Genomic DNA, 18,605 nt, shown 5'->3' with positions numbered 1-18,605 from the left:
AGAGACAGGACTCTAAAGACCGCTTCATCACTCGGAGAAGCAGCAGTGCCGGTATGGAAATATATGGTGTAGTTTACTGGGGTGGGGGGGGCGGGGAGGCTAGTGGCCCTGCATGTACAGCTTCACTCAGTTCCTGTGACTGATTCCTGGCAGGCATACCGGCCCACTGTTGCCAGGCCTCTGAGAAAAGCTGGAAATTCACATTTTCATGTGAAATTTCTCGAGTTTTAAATGTTGGTTGGCTTTTCTTTCCACAGGCAGCGAAGGCCAAACACAGCCGGCCTGTGAGCTATCAGTTAAAATACCGCAGCAGCTATGTTAAAGCTAGACTGAAGCCCGTCTTCCCGGCCTCCACACTAAGCAATAATCCCAGCACTTAGAAAACTGGTGCAGGAGGATTGCCGGGACTTCAAGGCTAGCCAGGGCTACAGAGCAAGACGCTGTCTCAAAATGAAACAAACAAAAATTGCCATTAAATGTATCAGTTTCATCATTTATCAAATAGAGATAATAATTTTACCTAGCTCTTGGGGTTACTATGAGAATTTACAAGCAAGTGCATGGTAAACCTTGACAGATCATGCTGTGCCCCAGTCCACAAATGCGGGGGGACCACATGTTTGCCCGGGACAGTCCTGGTTTCTGTAGGTTGTACTGGTATAATTAGTACGAATTCTCAATTTTATTCCCATTATTGAGCATCAGTTTTATAGGGACAAGGCAGATGACTCGGTGGGTATGAGTGTTTGCTGCAAAATTGTGAGGACCTGAGTTCAAATCCACAACACCCACATCTTAGAAAATCCAGTGTGGCTGAACCCGGACCTGTAACCCCGTTGCTCCTGGGGCGGAGGGTGGGACAGTGGAGATGAGAATTGCTGGCCACCAGCCTGGCTCCACGTTCAGAGAGAAACGTTGCCTCGGGGGACTACGATGAAGAGTGATCAAGCAAAACATCTGAGTTCTCCTCTGACTTCCTCACCACAGTCCCCACACATACAACAGATACACACACATCACACACAAAAGTCACGTGGTCACACCCCTGTGCTGTGCCGGTTAGAACAGTAGTAACTATCAGATCTATTAAAAAGACCAACATTAAAGCCAGGCCGTGGTGACACTCGCCCTTAATCATAGCACTCGAGAGGCAGAGGTAGAGGGATCTCTGAGTTCCAGGCCAGCGTGGTCTATAGAGCGAGGTCCAGGACAGCCAGGGCTACACAGAGAAGCCCTGTCTTTAAAACAAAACAAACAAAAAACAATCAAACAAAAAGACCAAGATTCATGGCTGGAGAGATGGCGCAGCAGTCAGCAGTGAAGAGCACGCATTGTTCTTACTGAGGACTAGAGTTTGATTCCCAACACCCCTGTCAGGCAGCTCACACCTGCCTATGACTCCAGGTATAGGAGTATCTTACTTCTCTGGCCCCTTTGGGCACCCCCCCCCACACACACACAAACACACGTACAGGTGTGCACGCGGGCGCACACACACACACACACACACACACACACACGCATTTTAAAAATTTTAAAAAACAAAAACTTTAAAGGCCCAGAGTCCACTGTTTGCGGGCCCTTAGCAATCATTTAACCTTGCTATATGTTCCTTCTGGTTGCTAGGGAGTGATGGTGCCGTGATTTTTAAGCCCTCTCAATTCAGCTGCTATTTAACAAAATCTCCTCCTGACCCCAGGACTCAGAGAAGCCAGGGACAGCACCCAAGCCCTCAGGGACCAATCAGCCAGCGAAGATCTCTGGCAGGCAGCTGAGAATTTCTGCCTTTGCGTTCAAGTGGTAATAATTTGGAATGCTCCTACCCAGGAATTGAATGGAATGTTAATATCGAAAGCCTTAACTTCTCAGTAACACATCATTATGTTTTGGTATAATTCTGTATTTCTTTGGTCTCCATGCATGTTTCTAAATTTTTTTAAAATTTGTGGGGGCTGGAGAGATGGCTCAGCAGTTAAGTGCACTGACTGCTCTTCCAGAGGACCCGGGTTCAATTCCCAGCACCCACATGGCAGCTCACAACTGTCTGTAACTCCAGTTCCAGGGGACCCGACACCCATGGCAACACCAGTGCACATAAGATAAATAATTTAAAAAATGCTCTTTGTGTGGGGGTGTGCCTGTATGCATGTGTGGGGGTGTGCCTGTATGCATGGACACGATTTTGTGAGTACCCACAGAGGCCGGAAGCATGCCTGATCTTGTGGAGTTAGTTACAGGGTTCGTAAAACACTGCTTGACAGAGGTGCTGGGAACTGAACTCAGGCCCTCTCCAAAAGCGGCAAGTGCCCTTAACCCCTGAGCCGTCTCTCCAGCCCTCCTGAAATGTTTATTTGGCATTCCATGGAAAACTGGAAACCACAGGATGACCCAAAAGAGAGCCTTATTTCTGTTGTTGCTATAGTAAGCAGGAGGGGCCCTTCTCATATTTCTAATATTTTTTTCATAGAACAGGCCTTGAGTTTTTATTACTTAAAAAACTTCATATTAATTTCCTTTTTCTGACTCTATGTTTGTGCCTTCTGTGTTTCTACAGTGATTTTTATGCTCCTCGATATAGGAGGCACGCTTGACTATTATAAGTTCCTCTGAGCACCATCCCTGGGAAGAGGAAAAATAATATTTCTAGTGTTTTAGTTTTCAGTCATTGATGCCCCACCTTCAACAAAAGTCAAAATCAAATTTAAAGAAACACCCACTTTCCTCAAATTTGTGTGGTTGTCTCCAAATACATTCACTCTGCCATTGATCCTCTGTCAGTTATGTGGGTGTCTAACCTGGCACGCAGACTGGGACCCGGAGAGGCTCCTATCAATGATATTATGAAATAATATGCTCACAGTTGCCTCCCACACACGCTGGCTCACAGGAGCCTTGGGGACCTGCTTTAATAAAGTAGTGACCGTTGGTGGTGGTGAGGTCCTAGCAGGGGTGCCAAGGGCATCCACTTTGGTGTGGATGTGTTCCACCCACGCGTGTCCGGGTCTGGATTCCAAGTTTAGCCTGGGGCGACGGGGTTGGACTTCACTGGCCCAGAAAACCATTTCCTGCCGTCATAGGATCCGTGGTTGTGCAAGTGCCCTCATCGGGAAGGAAGTGGCTGTTGGGCTGTTTATTTTGGCTGCGGACCCACAGACGGCCTCTGGAGAGAGGTCCTGGCGAGCTGGGTGAAGATCTGGGTGGTGCCAGGCACCCCTGCAGATGCAAACCCTCGTGGGTGTGGTGGGCTCCTGGGATGCTTGTGGATGGAGGGCTGGGTCCTAGTGAACCGGAAGGAGCTGTTCCGGAGGGGAGCAAAGAGTCTGTCTCTAGGGTTCCTCCACCGCTTCTGTGGGCTCTATATGGCTGTGCTCTTGGTCTTGGAAGATAAGCCTGGGAAGGAGCAGGCTGAAAAGGATTTTAGTGCCTGGTTCTGAGAAAACAAAGGCCATCAGAGTGGGCGGACTGTGTTCCAGACTCCCCGCCCCCTCATGTTGTGTGTGTTTCTTGAAGTTGCTTTTTAAAAAACAAATAAAAATTTATGTGTGTGTATATGTGTTTGTGTGAATGTGTGTTGTGCGCACAGGTGCCCTAGGAGATCAGAAGAGGGTGTCAGATCCCCTGGAGCTGGAGTTGCCGGCTGTTCTGAGCTGCCTTACATGGCCACTGGCAAGTGAATTCTGTTCCTGTAGAAGAGCCGTGAGGATCTCACTTTGTAACCCAGGCTGGCCTATCTGTCAATCATCCTGCCTGAGTGCTGGGCTTGCCCGCATGTGCCACCATACCTAGCTAAGATCCAACACACCCAACAGCAAGGGAGAGAGCCAGGGTGGTGGGTGATCTGTGTTCCCAGAGAACCCAGGATGCAAGCCCCACTGAGACCTTTTCCTGGGGACAGTACCTGCAGATCCCCGGGGAAGCAGGAAAGCATTGGAATCGGGGCTTCCCGCCGACTCCTGCAAGAGCTCTGTCCCGCCACTACACCCGTTCCCGTCAGACGCAGGATGGCACACTTAGCAACCCATGTGGTAAAGCAGAAAGAAGTGTATGTCTGGAAAGCAGTGAATTCCGCAGTACTGGAGCAAGGGACTGTACCCTAGCCAGGGTGAGCGTTGTGGGCAAAGGCTTAGGCGTACTGCGCTTGAAGCCGCGACTGCCAGCAATTCGGACAGACTGGAACTGACAATGACTGCTGAGCAAGAGAAAGGGAGAGGGAAGCCCACTCCAGGGTTTGGATAGGGTGCAGTGGGGGGGGGGGGGGGCTGGGCGCCTAGACGAAGGGGATGAGGATCAGTGTGTCTACAGGTATATGGGCGCAGGCTAGCAGAGGGAATGTTGAGTGAACTGCTGGTACCCACGGTTGGCCCCTTAGCAGGGCGGAGCTGGCAGCTTCTGCTGAGTCAGGGAGACATTTCCAGGCTTGGCCTTAAGGCCAATTGAAAACAGCTGTTTCACTTGGCTAGCAGCCCTGTGGCCAGCCTCTGGCTCTCCCTGGAATGACCCCTCACCTCTGCCTCTGTGTGACCTGGGGAGAATAACAAGAGAGAGGTTGAAGGGCTGGAGGCCACCCTGCAATGCCTTCTCTGGGTCATAGCTCCCTCCCACCCCAAAGTCACCAGCTCTCTAAAAGCTAAGCCAGATGGGTGCCGGGCCCCCAATTTCAGATTCCAGAGTCTGGCCTTTGCTCCCGCGCGGTTCCCCAACTTGGAACACCCTTCTGTCCTTGCCTGTGCTTGCGCCTTCAGGGTTTTCTTGGACATGCCTTTCGCTCCACAGAGATTGCCTGAGAATCTGCTGCGTGCCAGGCGCTGTGCTAGAATTAGCTTCTCCGCTGCTTCCTTCAACAGTGATGTCTTCAGCTTGTCAACTAGAGCAGCTGGTTAGCCAGGGCCTCAGCCCTCTGTCTGGGTCTGCTCTGGAGGAATCCAGCAAGCTGTAAGAGCAGAGAGGAGGGTTTCTGTAGAGAAGCAAAACCCAAACTTTTTGACCCGGGACTCCAGCAGAACCTTGGGGTGGGGGGTGGGAGAGAAGGAGAAAAAGAAGACAGGCATCTCTTCAATCAAGGCACATTGCTTTAAAATCCACTTGCCAAGCTGGGCAGCGGTGGCACACGCTCTTAATCCCAGCACTTGGGAGGCAGAGGCGGGTCGATCTCAGTGAATTCAAGGCCAGACTGGTCTCAAAATGAGTTCCAGGACAGCCAGGACCATCCCATAGAGAAACTGTGTCTCAAATAACCCACTTGTCTCTGTGTATGGGGATACATTTTCCACAGCAATGACCTGGTCATCCATCTGAGATGCCAAAAGAGTGGACTACAGACTTTTGTCTGGTCATTGCTTTGAGGTCTCTGTGGCAGTACCGGAGAGATTCCTGTTAGACTTCAGTTACCCAGAAAGCTCTTTTCTATCCAGCACCTCCATTCCAGCTGTGCAGTCTGACTTCAGGCTGGCTGATTTGCGCACGTGTTGGTGTGTGGCTTGTAGCTTTTTCACAAATTGCTTCAGGATGCTCCCCTCCAGGTTCCTTGTAAGCAGCACGAGGGCAGAGGCCATGCCATCTCCCTCAGGTCTAATTGCCCTCTGATGCCCGGGACAGTGCTTCACACAGGCCTGTCATCAGCATGGGTTGAGAGGGCTGGTGGATTAGGGGAGCAGCTGGAGGGTGGTCAGGAGAATGCACTGGGGGTCCAGCCTCCCCTGGAAGGACCTACCTACCACTGCTGACTCAAGAAACTGGTCTGGCAAAGGCAGAGGGATTTTGAAGCAACCACCTCCTGGCACGTAAGAAGGTGGGCTCTGGTCCCAACGATTCGTAAAATTAACAGAATAGGAGCATAAAGCAGGCAAGTTTAGCACAAACCGAGGGTGTGGTTCAGTGGCAGAGCGCTTGCTCAGGGTGTGTAAAGACCCCAACAGCAAAAAGAACAAAGGTCACAGAATGGGGGCAGAGCTCAGGGGAGACACAGGAGCGCAGGGCTGGAGACTCGATACCCAGTGTTAGCGGAGCGTGCTCCTCCTTCCAGTATTCAGCTCTGTTTCTTTTTATGTCCACCCGTTCAGGATAGGCAACCTGATTGTTGGCAGCCTCCATCTAGAGATCTCTACAAAAAGAAAACTTTCTTTATTCTTGGATCATTCTCTGCCTGGCCCGGTTTGAGTTCTGTGTCACATCACGGTGGCCAAGGGGATTGGATACTCTGTCGTCAGTCGAGAGTGAGCCTTGTGTCCACCCGTGTAGCCATAGCTTATTGTTTATATAGAAAAAGGCGGGGAGGGGGAAGGGGGGAAGGAGAAGAAAGGGGAAGCTTGCTAAGCAAACAAAAGCAAAGGGCAGGCGGCGTCACTGAGGCTAGGGATTCGGCCATCATCTCCATTCCTTAGTTCAGCAGACTGTGAGGAGGGCTGGGATCTGCCGCTGTGTCCTCAAGACCTGGCACCTGTAAAACTCCTTCCTCCTCCCTGTTCCTGTTCTGTTTTTAACCGAGTTTCATGTAGCTCAGGCTGGCCTTCAACTTGCTATATAGTTGAGGATGAGCCCCTCCTGCCTTCAACTCCCAAGGCCTGGGATAAAATGCAGGTATATGCCTCCATGCTGGGTGGATATGCTTGGATGTTTCAAATATGAAAATACTGGGTTCTGTGTGTGTGTGTGTGTGTGTGTGTGTGTGTGGTGCTGGCAGTAACACAGGGCCATGTACTTGCTGAGCAGCTTACAACACAGTTACATCTAGTCCTGACAGTCCTAGCAAACATTTGCTGAATGAATGCATGGCTTACACCCAACTACTGCCCAGTGTACAGGTCACTGACTAGCTTCATTGATTTATTCATTCATAAATACGTGTTGAGCCACAGCTTGACAGGTGGCACTGTCCCAGCATGAGGTGATTGACAGCAAACATACAAGTGGTCACTTTGTATTGGGCAGGACAATCTGACACCTGGTGTGTTGGGGGTTGGAATCTCTGAGAGGGGCACTGGCATCCTGTCCTCCCAGGTGTGGGGGTGTGCACTGTGGGAGGAATGAGGCTGGAGGGGCTCTTTTGGGGCATTAGGTCTCTGCACCTCGAGTTCCCCCCACACCCCAGCTGCTCAGTATGAGATAGATGAGAACACGGGTTCAAAGAACTCGGAGTGGTTCTCGGCCAGCCTGCAATTCCCTTTGCTCCCTGGCCCGTGATTTCTGCTCTGCCAAGGCTATGTCCCTGCACCATGTCCAAGTGCCCTGGCCCCTGGCTTGGCTGGGTCCCCGAGAACCACCTACGGGAATTCTCTCCTCCGCCTCTCCTCTGCTCTCTAGTTCTCCTCTGGTCTTTGTTCCTCGTCCAGGGTCTGTTTTCAGTCACTGCCATGGCAGCTCATGACCTGCAGTTTTCTCCTCTGCCTCCAGGTCTTCAGGTTTCCAGAGCTCCGTCCTGAGCTGGCTTTCTGTCCCCGAGAAGGCAGCTAAGATCTCTCTCATAGCCCAACCAGACCCCTGGAATTTAAGGGCTTCTTTGTTCCAAGTCGCTGTCTTTGTCTAAGATTATAGATCCCAAGAGGGCAAAGATGGTGGTAGGTGCTGGGAATTTCCTTGGGGTCCGTCGTTGCTTGAAATGTGCTGTGTACCTTGGCAAGTACTCCAGGAAGTTAGGTGGTCTTGAACCCAGGAGCAGGGGGTCATAGGAGGCATGCACCCATGTCTCACGAAACAGGAGGGAACCCAGTTCCTGAAAGGCATGGTTGGGCATCCAGTCCCTTCTCATCTGTCAAGTGAATGGGGCTTGGAGTGGCTTTTGCCGATTGGTGTGGACCTCTTTTGCTCTCTCTCTCTCTCTCTCTCTCTCTCTGTTTTGTTTTGTTTTGTCTTGTTTCTGAGACAGGGTTTCTCTGTGTAACAGCCCTGGCTGTCCTAGAACTCCCTTTGTAGACCAGGCTGGCCTCGAACTCACATGCCTGCCCCTGCCTCCCGAGTGCTAGGATTAAAGGTGTGCGCCACCACCGCCCGGCTCTTTTGGTCCTTTCACCAGACGTTTGTCACCACAACTTCGGTCTGACTGGGACTGAGCTGGTATGCCTGTGGATTAGCTGGCTGGGAACAAAAGACACCGCCCCACTGGGGACCCACGCCAGCCAGAAGTTTTGAGCCATTTTGTCCACTCCTCCCTCTGGAAAGCATTTATAAAAGTGAGCAATATCATCTCTCTTTTCTGCTCCCAGGCCCTTTCCGTTGCTGTGGCCGCTTTCATTTGCTGTTGTCTTCCCTGGAGTGGAATTGTAGACACCACCATAGCCAGCCTAGGGTTTGTGATGGTCGTTCAGTGGGTAAGAGGGCTTGCTGTGCAAGCATGGGATCCTGAGTTCAGTCTCCTGTGTCTATGGGTGGGTGGAGCCAGGTGTGGCCGTGCGTGCACCTCGGCCCCTGGCACCGTGTGGGGCAGAGACAGGAAGATCTCCGGGGCTTGTTGATTGCCAGCCTAGCTGGTTCACTGTCTCAAGAGAATAAAGCAGAACATTAGCCTCCAAACATGGCATGTGGGCTCATGCACCCATATGCATGACATGTGCATACATCATAACACACACACATGCAAACACATACACACATGAACCTGCATCCCACAAAGATACTCAACCTTAAAGGAAGATTGGGGTAGGTCTGTATCAAATCCTCGTTCGAGTTATATTTCTGTATTCCAGAAATAGGGAGTCATTTGTGTTCATCACAAAACATTACACTTAGGAAGGTTATAAATAACAGAGACTTGTTTGGTTCCGGATTTGGAAGCTACAGAGTCAAAGATCATGGCGTCGACAGCTTCAGTGTCTGGTGAGACTCATTCCTCCCACACAGCCTTCTTCTCACTATTACCTCATAGGTTGAAAGGGCAGTGGAGAGTCAGTTAGCTCAGGATGGCCCTGGAGTCCGTTATGTAGCTGAGGACGACCATGAACTAATTCCCCTACTCCTACCTCCTGATTGCTGGTGCTGGGGTTACAGGCATGCACTCACTATGCCTGGTTTGTGTAGTGCTGAGGACTGAACCCAGGACTTCGTGTGTGCTAGGCAAGCCCTCCATTAACAGAGCTACATCCCCAGCCCTGCCCCAGGGAGTCTTTTATAAGGGCATGAATCCTGTTAATTAATGTGATTACCCTTATAACCGCAGCACTTCCCAGAGGCCCACACCCTAACACCCTCACCCAAGGGTTAAGATTTCAAAATAGATGTTTGGGGAAGGGTGTAAATACTCAGACCGTAGGAGGAGAAGAGCAGATCAAGGGTGGACAGCCAGTGACAGGAAGTTTAACTGTGGCAGCCACCCAGATGGTACTGAAGGAAGCTCACATGCATCTTTCCAGAGAGGACCCCCCCCCCCCCCACACACACACACCGTGCTGTTCAGGATAGAGGGACAGGGCCCCACTGGATTTCCTACTATTAGTATTTTGACAGGAGTTTGTGGCACTACGTATTAGGAAAAACAAATCTAAGCCAGGTGGTGGTGGCGCAAGCCTTTAATCCTAGCACTTAGGAGGCAGGAGCAGGTGGATCTCTGTGAGTTCGAGGCCAGCCTGGTCCACAAGAGCCAGTTCCAGGATAGGCTCCAAAGCTACAGAGAAACCCTGTCTTGAAAGAAAAAAGAAAAAAGAAAAAAGCAAATCTAGCAGCTCGGATGAGGAGTAGAACGGCAGGCTTGGTTTTAATTATGACGTAGGTGTGAGATTTATTCGTGCATGCACACTTGCTACCCAGTGTGTGTTGAGCACTGCTGTCTGTCAGGGTTATAGGAGCTAGGGGCACAGCGATGGAGAAGGCACAGAAAGTTCTCGGGAACTTAGAAGAAAGAGGGGAAACAAGAAATAGAACATGTGGGATAGTAAATCCTGCTTCTAGCAGTGGCAGACTAGTTTGTGGACGTCTAACTCTATGACCAAGAATGCATAGAGACTAGGAATAAAATGTATGACATGACCGTCTGACGGCAGTAGAGAGGACTAGCACACGGCAGATGTGGAGAGGAAAAGATCTTTGAAAGAAAAAAGCAAGGAGGGGGCTGGAGAGATGGCTTAGTGGTTAAGAGCATCGCTTGCTCTTCCAAAGGTCCTGAGTTCAATTCCCAGCAACCACATGGTGGCTTACAACCACCTGTAATGAGGTCTGGTGCCCTCTTCTGGCCTGCAGACATACACACATAAGGGTGTGCACTATCATCACTTGGCTAGAAAGTATAATCTTAAAAAGAAAAGAAAACTAAGTGAGTGGTATGTTGAGCAACCTGAGCACACTGCTGAGCTTGAGGTGCTGACTGGGGCTGCAGAAACAGAGACCTGAGTTTGGGGTTACTAAAAAGGCTAAAAGCCAACAGGGAAGGTTCTAGACAGGAAGCAGTCATAGAAGTTCTTCCGACAGAGGAGTCAGAACCTCGGTGGTTCCTAAATTGTCATATGCAGGGAAAGGCCCCAGGTCGCCACATCCAGCCAGAAGCAGCAGCTGGAGGCAGAAGTCTAAGCTATCTCCTGAACAGAGTTCGCAAGAAAGTTCCACCAAGTCAAAGGGGTCTACGCTCATCAACTGAGGTCGTCATCTGAGGTCTTCTAAAACCCCAGTGGGGCCTCACTTCAAGACTGAGTCCAAGGCTAAGGGGTACACCCCAAGACTCACGGCACGACAAAGCCTAAGTCCACCTTCCACAGGACCCAAGTGATCCAGTATGAATGTAACTGCCTGTCCAAACAGCACTCGGCAATCTTTACAGGAAATTATAAAGAATCATATCCACAAGAACATCATCCACAAGACCCATGATACCTGATATATAATAGACACAGGGGCTCGAGAGATGGCTCAGCTGCTAAGAGCACTTGCTGCTCTTCCCGAGGTTCAGTTCCCAGCACCCACATCAGACAACTCACAACTGTCTGTAACTCCGGCTCCAAGGGATCCAGTGTCCTCTCGGGTATTGTTTAGGCACTGCATGCGTGCAGTGTACATGCATACACTCAGGTACACACATATGCACAGTAAATAAAGATGTCTAAAACAATTACTAGACATGATTCACAATGTCTAGTAGAAAGTAAAACTTATCAGATACTGCAGGCATCGGGCTCACAGATAATTCAAATGTAGTGGGGGAGAATCAAAAGTAAATATTGAAAGGAAAATTATCAATCAAACCATAAAATAGAGCATATCTATGGTTTATTAGATTAGTGAGGGCTCTGAAAATCTGATTTTTAATTTATTAGTAGTATTTTTGGTATTCTGAAATGTGAGTTGTCAGGTAGAGGAAATGGTGCAAAGGCTTGGGACTGGGAAACAACCTAACAGGGACATAAACTGGGCACAGCAAGAAATTAATGTTGTGTCTTAGGGTTTCTATTGCTGTGAAGATACACCATGACTATGGCAACTCTTGCAAAGGAAAACATTTAATTCATGTGGCTTGCTAATAATTCAGAGGTTTAATCTGTTAATGACATGGCCGGAAGCTAAGCAGCCTGCAGAGAGACATGATGTTCCAGAAGGAGCTGAGGGTTCTGTGACTTGCAGGTAACAGGAAGTGGCCTGAGACACTGGGTGTTGCTGGGGTTCAGCTTTGGCTCTGGTTCAGGTTCTGAGACAGGCAAGGGGTGTCCCAGCAAGGAAGAAATCTGACCACCAGGTGGATTGCACTCAAGTGGCCCCGAATAGCTCTGGTCATCTTTATTTATACTTAAACAGGGTTTTTCTTACCAGGGTCGCATAAATAGCTTTACTACTGGCTGAAAGACATCATATTTTGAGAAATACATCATAATCATTATAAAGCCCCCATTGTTCCCTTTTGTGCTTTCCCAAATACACTTCCCCGCCCCTACATAACCTTACTCTAGGCATAGAGTGCAGCATTTTTGCAGGTTTAACTAAATATCAGCCAGACACACTCTGCTCTTGCAACACTGATGTCAGCTGGCAGCTACTTGTGGTGACAAAGTTAAGGGGTAATTGACATGGGCACAGTGCTGTAAAGGACAACAATATTCTGATGTGGGATTCCCGTCTGTGTATTATGAATATGTTTTTATTGCCATTGGTTAATAAAGGAGCTCTTTTTGCCTATGGCAGGGCAGAATATAGCAAGGCAGGAAATCCAAGCAGAAATAGAGGGGGAAAGAAGGTGGAATCAGGCAGACTCCATGTAGTCGCCCAAGAAGCAGGAGGTAACAAACCACAAGCCTCATAGTAAAATATAAAATAATAGAAATGGGTAAATTCAAGACTTAAGAATTAGTTAATAAGAAGCCTGAGCTAATAGGCCAAACAGTGTTGTAATGAATATAGTTTCTGTGTGGTTGTTTGGGTCTGGGTGGCCAGGAAATGAAACGCAGTCTCTGGTTACAATATTCAAACCCACAACAATTCTTTCATGTCTGCAAGATAAGATACAGTTCTCTTTTCTACAAAAGGATCAAGGCAGACATTGGTAAGGCGTTCTTTCCCCATCCACCATACCACGCTCCTCCCACCAATACAAGCTCCTGTGTATGGTAAAGATGGAGCTACCATCCCACATTTTGCATCACATTTTTCCTATTAGAGCATACCAGACCCTACCAATGATACTATGCTTGGCGTCCAGGGAACTTACTCTCAACAGCTGACACTATGTGTACTTCCGAGGCCTTTCCTCTATTCTGTGTGTGCATGCCCTACTCTCCTTTCCAGAACCGTGAGACATGGTTAATGCTCCAAGTGTTGTCTTGTCATATGCACCTCACTGTCTCTGTTGACTCAGAAAAGCTCCCAGGGCTAGGAGTTTCAGTTAATAATTCCAGATAAGAAATTTGAGAAGCATTAGCTCTCTGCTGATTCTAAGGGGGAAACGTTTGAGAAAGAACAGACATTTCAGGGAAAATTGCAGCTGTGGCATGTGTGACTGACAGAGTAAAATGAAAAACCGCCCAAAGAATCACCAATGTGATGAGAAAGAGAAGAGCCCACAAGCTGCATGAATTCAGTGAGGTCCTGCACTGTGCAGGCCCGAGGTCCACTGGTCCTTGCCGAGTGTGAAAGCGTCTTCCGTGGGCTTTGCCTCTTGGAGACCAGCTGGACAAGCAAGCACTAGACTGCCCTGCTTCCACAGGGTGTGGCTTGAACCAGCTATGAGGCCTCAGAGCCCACCCCCACAGTGACACACTTCCTCTAAAAATGCCACACCTACTCCAGCAAAACCTCTTACCAGTGCCACTCCCTTTGGGGACTATTTTCTTTCAAACCTCCACGGTAAGGAAATAGGACAATTACAAAAATACCGTAATGGCAGTTCCTTAAAACTTAGGGATGATTTATCTCTAGAATTTTCCACTTAATATCTTAGGATGGCAGTTGTCAGTAGGTAACTACACTAAAGAAAACAAAGCCAGGGGGCTGGAGAGATGGCTCAGAGGGTAAGAGCACTCCCGAGTTCAATTCCCAGCAACCACATGGTGGCTCACAACCATCTGTAATGTAATGAGACCTGGTGCCTTCCTTGCCAGCAGTACATTGTATGCTTAATAAATAAATCTTGAAAAAAAAAGAAAAGAAAACAAAGCCACGGACATGTGTATAAGGGATGGATTGCTCTGGAGAGTTGGGTGTGAATGTAGAGTTGGGCAGAAGCCTGATCCTGCTTTCGGGTGGTGATGAGGCTGAATGAGAATGGGCTATGCCATCTCTGAATGCAGAGCATAGCAGTGCCCCTCACCCTGCCTTGAACTGTGACAGAGAGGACCAAGCGACTTGACACCCGAGAGAAGTGCTGGGCCGTGGTCAGGGCCTGCAGGCCTTTAGCAATCATCAAGGCCAAGGTTGTGATGACTTCCTGTTCTGTCTTTCCTTCCAGAACCTGATGTCTTCCTCATCTTCAGCCAGGGGATGCAGGGCTGTCTGGAGGCCCAGGGTGTACAGGTCCGAGTCACCCCAGTGTGCAACGCCAGTCTCCCAGCCCAGCGCTGGAAGTGGGTCTCCCGGAATCGACTCTTCAACTTGGGTTCCATGCAGTGCCTGGGAACAGGCTGGCCAGTCGCCAACACCACGGTTTCCCTGGGCATGTATGAATGTGACCGAGAGGCCCTGAGTCTTCGCTGGCATTGCCGTACACTAGGGGACCAGCTGTCCCTGCTTCTGGGGGCCCGTGCTGGCAATGCAACCAAGCCTGGCGCCCTCGAGCGTGGTGACCAGACCCGCAGCAGCCAATGGAACATCTATGGCAGTGGAGAGGACCTGTGTGCTCGGCCCTACTATGGTGAGGGGCTGCTTGCTGGCAAGAGGTGCCAGAGGAACAGGGTTAGGGTAACAAGGCCTTTGACAGCTGTGGACCCTTGGCAGTCACCATTTAACAGAAGAAGTTTTAAATAATTAGGAAAATTAACTTCAATGCCTTAATCAATGAAGTGCTTGTCACACAGGTGAAATCCCCAGAATCTGCATATAATCCCAGCACTGGAAAGGTAGACACAGGAGGATCCTTGGGGCTCTAGGACTCTTTAAGCCCCAGGCTAATAAGAGACCCTGTCATAGAACCCAAGTTGCAGAGGCAGAGGTGGCGCACACCTTTAATCCCAACACTCTGGAAACAGAGGCAGGTGGATCTCTGAGTTCGAGGTCAGCCTAGTTTACAGAGCAATTTCCAGAACAGCCAGGGCTACACAGAGAAAATGTGTCTCAACTCCCCCAACCCACACACTCCCCCCCCACACACACACACACAAAGGGGGGAAAGAAAAGAAAAGAAAAGAAAGAAAGAAGGAAAGAAAAGAAAAACCCAAAGTGGGTAGCTCATAGATAACCTAGATGGCAAAAAAGATCAGAAGTAAACACTGGAAAGAAGATTATATAGAGGATGGCTGGTTTCTTAGGAGACTACAGGGGGCCTTTCTGAAGATGCAAATTTGTTCTTTTTCCTCTGAAATGTGAATTGTCAGGAGGAGGAGACATGCAAAGGCCTCGAGACTGGAAACAACCAAACAGGGACATGGGGGTCAATGCTGACATCTACTTCCATGTGCACATGTGCGCCTGTGGATACATGCTTGCGTGTATATATACACACACCTTTGCATGAGTGTGCACACGCATAAAAATAAAACACACTAAATAAACAAAACGCAATGAAAATTTAAAGATTAGAAAGTAAAAATAATGAAAATTTCAAAATTAGCTTGCACCATCCCATAAAGTGACGGAGAACCTGCAAGATTAGGATTCATGCTCAGGGAAAGTGATTTACAACAGGAAGTGTAGTGGCTGTGGAGACTAATCTGATTTTTCTGGGAAAAGGCTAACCCTATAAGGAGGACAGCGCTATTGTGCTGAGGCTGAAGCCTGAAGGATCTTCAGCCTCGCTAAAGATCTTAGAGTGCGGCCTGTGAAGACATGGGAGCTTTTAAGGCAGGCACGGCTCAGGTTTGCACTCCCCATACTGGGGCAGTGGGGGCAGGAGGACTAAGGCTAGCCTTGGCTACACAGTGTGTTTGAGGATAACCTGGGCTATGTCAAAGAGAGGCAGTGGGGGAGGAAGTGCTACAAGCATTTTGAGCTGAAAGGAGATAGGAAAAGGGGCCAAGAGAGCCACTCCAGGTTGCATTAGTTGTAAGACAATAGAAACATGACATTGTTGCTGGTGAGCCGGCTCCGTGGGTGAGCGCACATGTCTGCACCTGTCAAGAAACCTGACAACTTAAGTTCAATCCCTGGGACCCACATAGAGGAAGGAGAGAGAGAACCAGCTCCTGTAAGCTGTCCTCTGACTTTAATATATTGTGTGTGTTCCCCACCACCTAAATAAAATGCCATCGGTTTTAAAAAATCCTGATAGCATATTAAAATAATTAAAAGAATTGAAGGTTAATATTGCTTATAAAGACTTAAAATGAATATCCTAAAGTTAAATGACATATCCCCCTCCCCCACCACTTTCACTCCCCAGAGGGATGCCATGGTAACAGCACACAGGTTTTGCAGGCGGTTAATGGGAACCTTAGTCACTCAAGATCTTGTGACCAGATCCATCTTTGGAATTCTTTCCTGGAAGGACACCCATGTTCCAAGATAGAACGTTTAGGGGTAGCCTGGAGCCTTGGTTGGCTGGCTCAGCCCTCTGTGACATTGGGAAGATATTGGAGGGGTTGGAAAGCCCTTGTCCCACCTAATGGGGTGTCAGTAGTCCTGTCCCATGTCCCTAGCTAGAGTTGGTTCTCTCTTTAAAACCATTGTTGGTTACCATGGCCCGTATTCTCCTGGGTTATAGTGGCTTTTCCCTTGGGGTGGGGTGGGGCAGACAGTCTGTGGGGGTCCAGGCACCAAGGCATGGCTCTCTTCCCCTGTAGAGGTCTACACCATTCAGGGAAACTCCCACGGGAAGCCATGCACCATTCCGTTCAAATACGACAACCAGTGGTTCCATGGCTGCACCAGCACTGGCCGGGAAGATGGGCATCTGTGGTGTGCGACTACCCAGGACTACGGCAAAGATGAGCGCTGGGGATTCTGCCCCATCAAGAGTGAGAAACAGACAGAGTGGGAGAGCCCTGGAGGGAGGCTCCGATGAGGGACGGGAAGATGGTGTTGGTGGGCGGACGGACTCAGAGAGGGCTGAAGAGCTTTCGGGACCGGAAGTCCCTCTTTCGTGGTGTAGCCTGTGCGGGAGTTGGCGAGGGACCCACAGTCCATCTGTGGCCGTGGCAGGTAACGACTGTGAGACTTTCTGGGACAAAGACCAGCTGACTGACAGCTGCTACCAGTTTAACTTCCAATCCACGCTATCCTGGAGGGAGGCCTGGGCCAGCTGCGAGCAGCAGGGTGCGGACCTGTTGAGCATCACGGAGATCCACGAGCAGACCTACATCAACGGTGAGGTGGAGGGCAGCCTCCTGTGGCTCAGCCAGAAGTCTGACCCGTGCTGGGGGTGGGGGGACACCAGCAGTCTGGGATCAGCCCCTGCTCCCACCACCAGGCAGGACCTGGACTCTTCTGGCATGGGAGGGCCAAGGAGGGCATTTCTCAGTGACCGCTCTTTCTACCAGGGCTCCTCACGGGCTACAGCTCCACACTGTGGATTGGCCTTAATGACTTGGACACCAGTGGAGGTTGGCAATGGTCAGACAACTCGCCCCTCAAGTACCTCAACTGGGAGAGCGGTGAGACATGGGGACACCCCGCTCCCCTCCCCATGCTTGGCTTCCTTCTACCCTGCTCTGGAAGTGGGAAGCCTGCTTTTCTATCCCCTCCTGGAATGTACCCAGTGCGTTGGTGTGAAGTGGGAGCTGCCGGCACCCTACTCAGTCAAATGAGTCCTGGCCTAGTCTAGGTAGGGGTCGAACCCAATTTCAGTCTCTAGTCACAGTTTTTAGACACACACAGCTCATCTGTGTACCCGGGGAGGGAGGGGCTGAAATAAGCATTGTTGATTAGGGTGTTTAGCATGGTGTGAGCCCAGGCTACAATGCAGGGTGACCCGGTGGTGGGATGGACAGAGATATGGAGGGCTGGGCTTCTGTGCTAAAGCAGACATCCAGGGAGTGAAGGGAGACAGGAGGTTCTGAAGAGGGCCCGGGGTGGGGGTCACAGTATGAGCTTCCCTCTCCTGGGGTGCTGGCACCCCACCTGTCCCACAGATCAGCCGGACAACCCAGGTGAGGAGAACTGCGGGGTGATCCGCACCGAGTCCTCTGGTGGCTGGCAGAACCATGACTGCAGCATCGCCCTGCCTTATGTTTGCAAGAAGAAGCCCAACGCCACGGCCACAGCCGAGCTTATCCAGCCAGGTGAGCCGGTCACAGGGGGCCAAGGCCACCCGGGACACAGGCCAGTACAGTCCTTCTCCTTCTCTACCGACACAAGTGGCTCTGATTCTCTCTCTCAATTATTCAGCTGGGTCTGGAGAGATTGGAGTGTGCCATTAAGTCATTGGGTGAACATTTTGTTGGGACTTGTGATAAAGGCTGGCAGTATTCACTAGGCTCTGTGGCGAGCGCAATCCCCTGGAGGTCACAGGCGTCTTAGTACTTAGAATACGGCGAGCTATGGGCTATGAAAATATGTAATAAATATGAGGGGGAGAGGGATTGAGCTTCTGAGAGTTGAGGGATTTCGTGGATGTGATGTTGGACTTGCGATTTTCAGGTTGATAGCAAGTTTAGAAGGGCAGAAGGAGGGCTGGGGTGGGGGGGGCAGTAGCTCAGTAAGACCTGCGCGCAATCCAAAGCACCCAGATTAAAAGAAAAAGCCAGGTGTTGTGGGGTGCATCTGCAATCCCCGTGTTGGGGAGGCAGAGACAAGAGGATCGTGTGGCTCACTGGCTCCTGGGCTGGCCCACTAGTTAAGTTCCAGGCCAGCAAGAGACTTAAAAAAATAAAAGTGACTGAGACCTAAGGAGAACCCAAGGCTGTCTTCTGGCCTCCACATGCACGGTGTGCACCTGCACGCACAAAGCGGAGAGAGGTGTGGGAGGGGAGCGGTTCTGGCAGCCGCAGCTACTGGTGGGAGGTGTGGATGCCTGCAGCGCTAAGGGCTAGAGCCCTGTACTTTAGAGGGAACCAGACACTAGCCCAGCAGCCTGGCAGCACCTGAAGCCTGTTAGCAAAGCAGACTGGGAGGCC

General features: G+C 50.1%; 1 protein-coding gene across 5 annotated transcripts in view; it reads left to right on the top strand.

Moving 5' to 3' along the window:
* The window catches only part of Mrc2 (mannose receptor C type 2), a 58,407-nt gene that overhangs the window by 18,386 nt on the left and 21,416 nt on the right, over positions 1–18,605 (top strand). For all 5 annotated transcript variants that reach the window (XM_038326319.1, XM_038326318.1, XM_038326317.1 and 2 more), the window contains exons 2-6: positions 13,850–14,251; positions 16,335–16,508; positions 16,693–16,857; positions 17,031–17,144; positions 17,622–17,771. In XM_038326319.1, the coding sequence (XP_038182247.1) occupies positions 13,850–14,251; positions 16,335–16,508; positions 16,693–16,857; positions 17,031–17,144; positions 17,622–17,771 (1,005 nt within the window). The remainder of the gene's footprint in view (positions 1–13,849; positions 14,252–16,334; positions 16,509–16,692; positions 16,858–17,030; positions 17,145–17,621; positions 17,772–18,605) is intronic.

Source organism: Arvicola amphibius, chromosome 4, assembly GCF_903992535.2.
Source record: "Arvicola amphibius chromosome 4, mArvAmp1.2, whole genome shotgun sequence".
NCBI classification, from domain to species: domain Eukaryota; kingdom Metazoa; phylum Chordata; class Mammalia; order Rodentia; family Cricetidae; genus Arvicola; species Arvicola amphibius.
The sequence above is the reverse complement of the archived record's forward strand: the minus strand, read 5'-3'. Positions and strand labels throughout refer to the sequence as shown.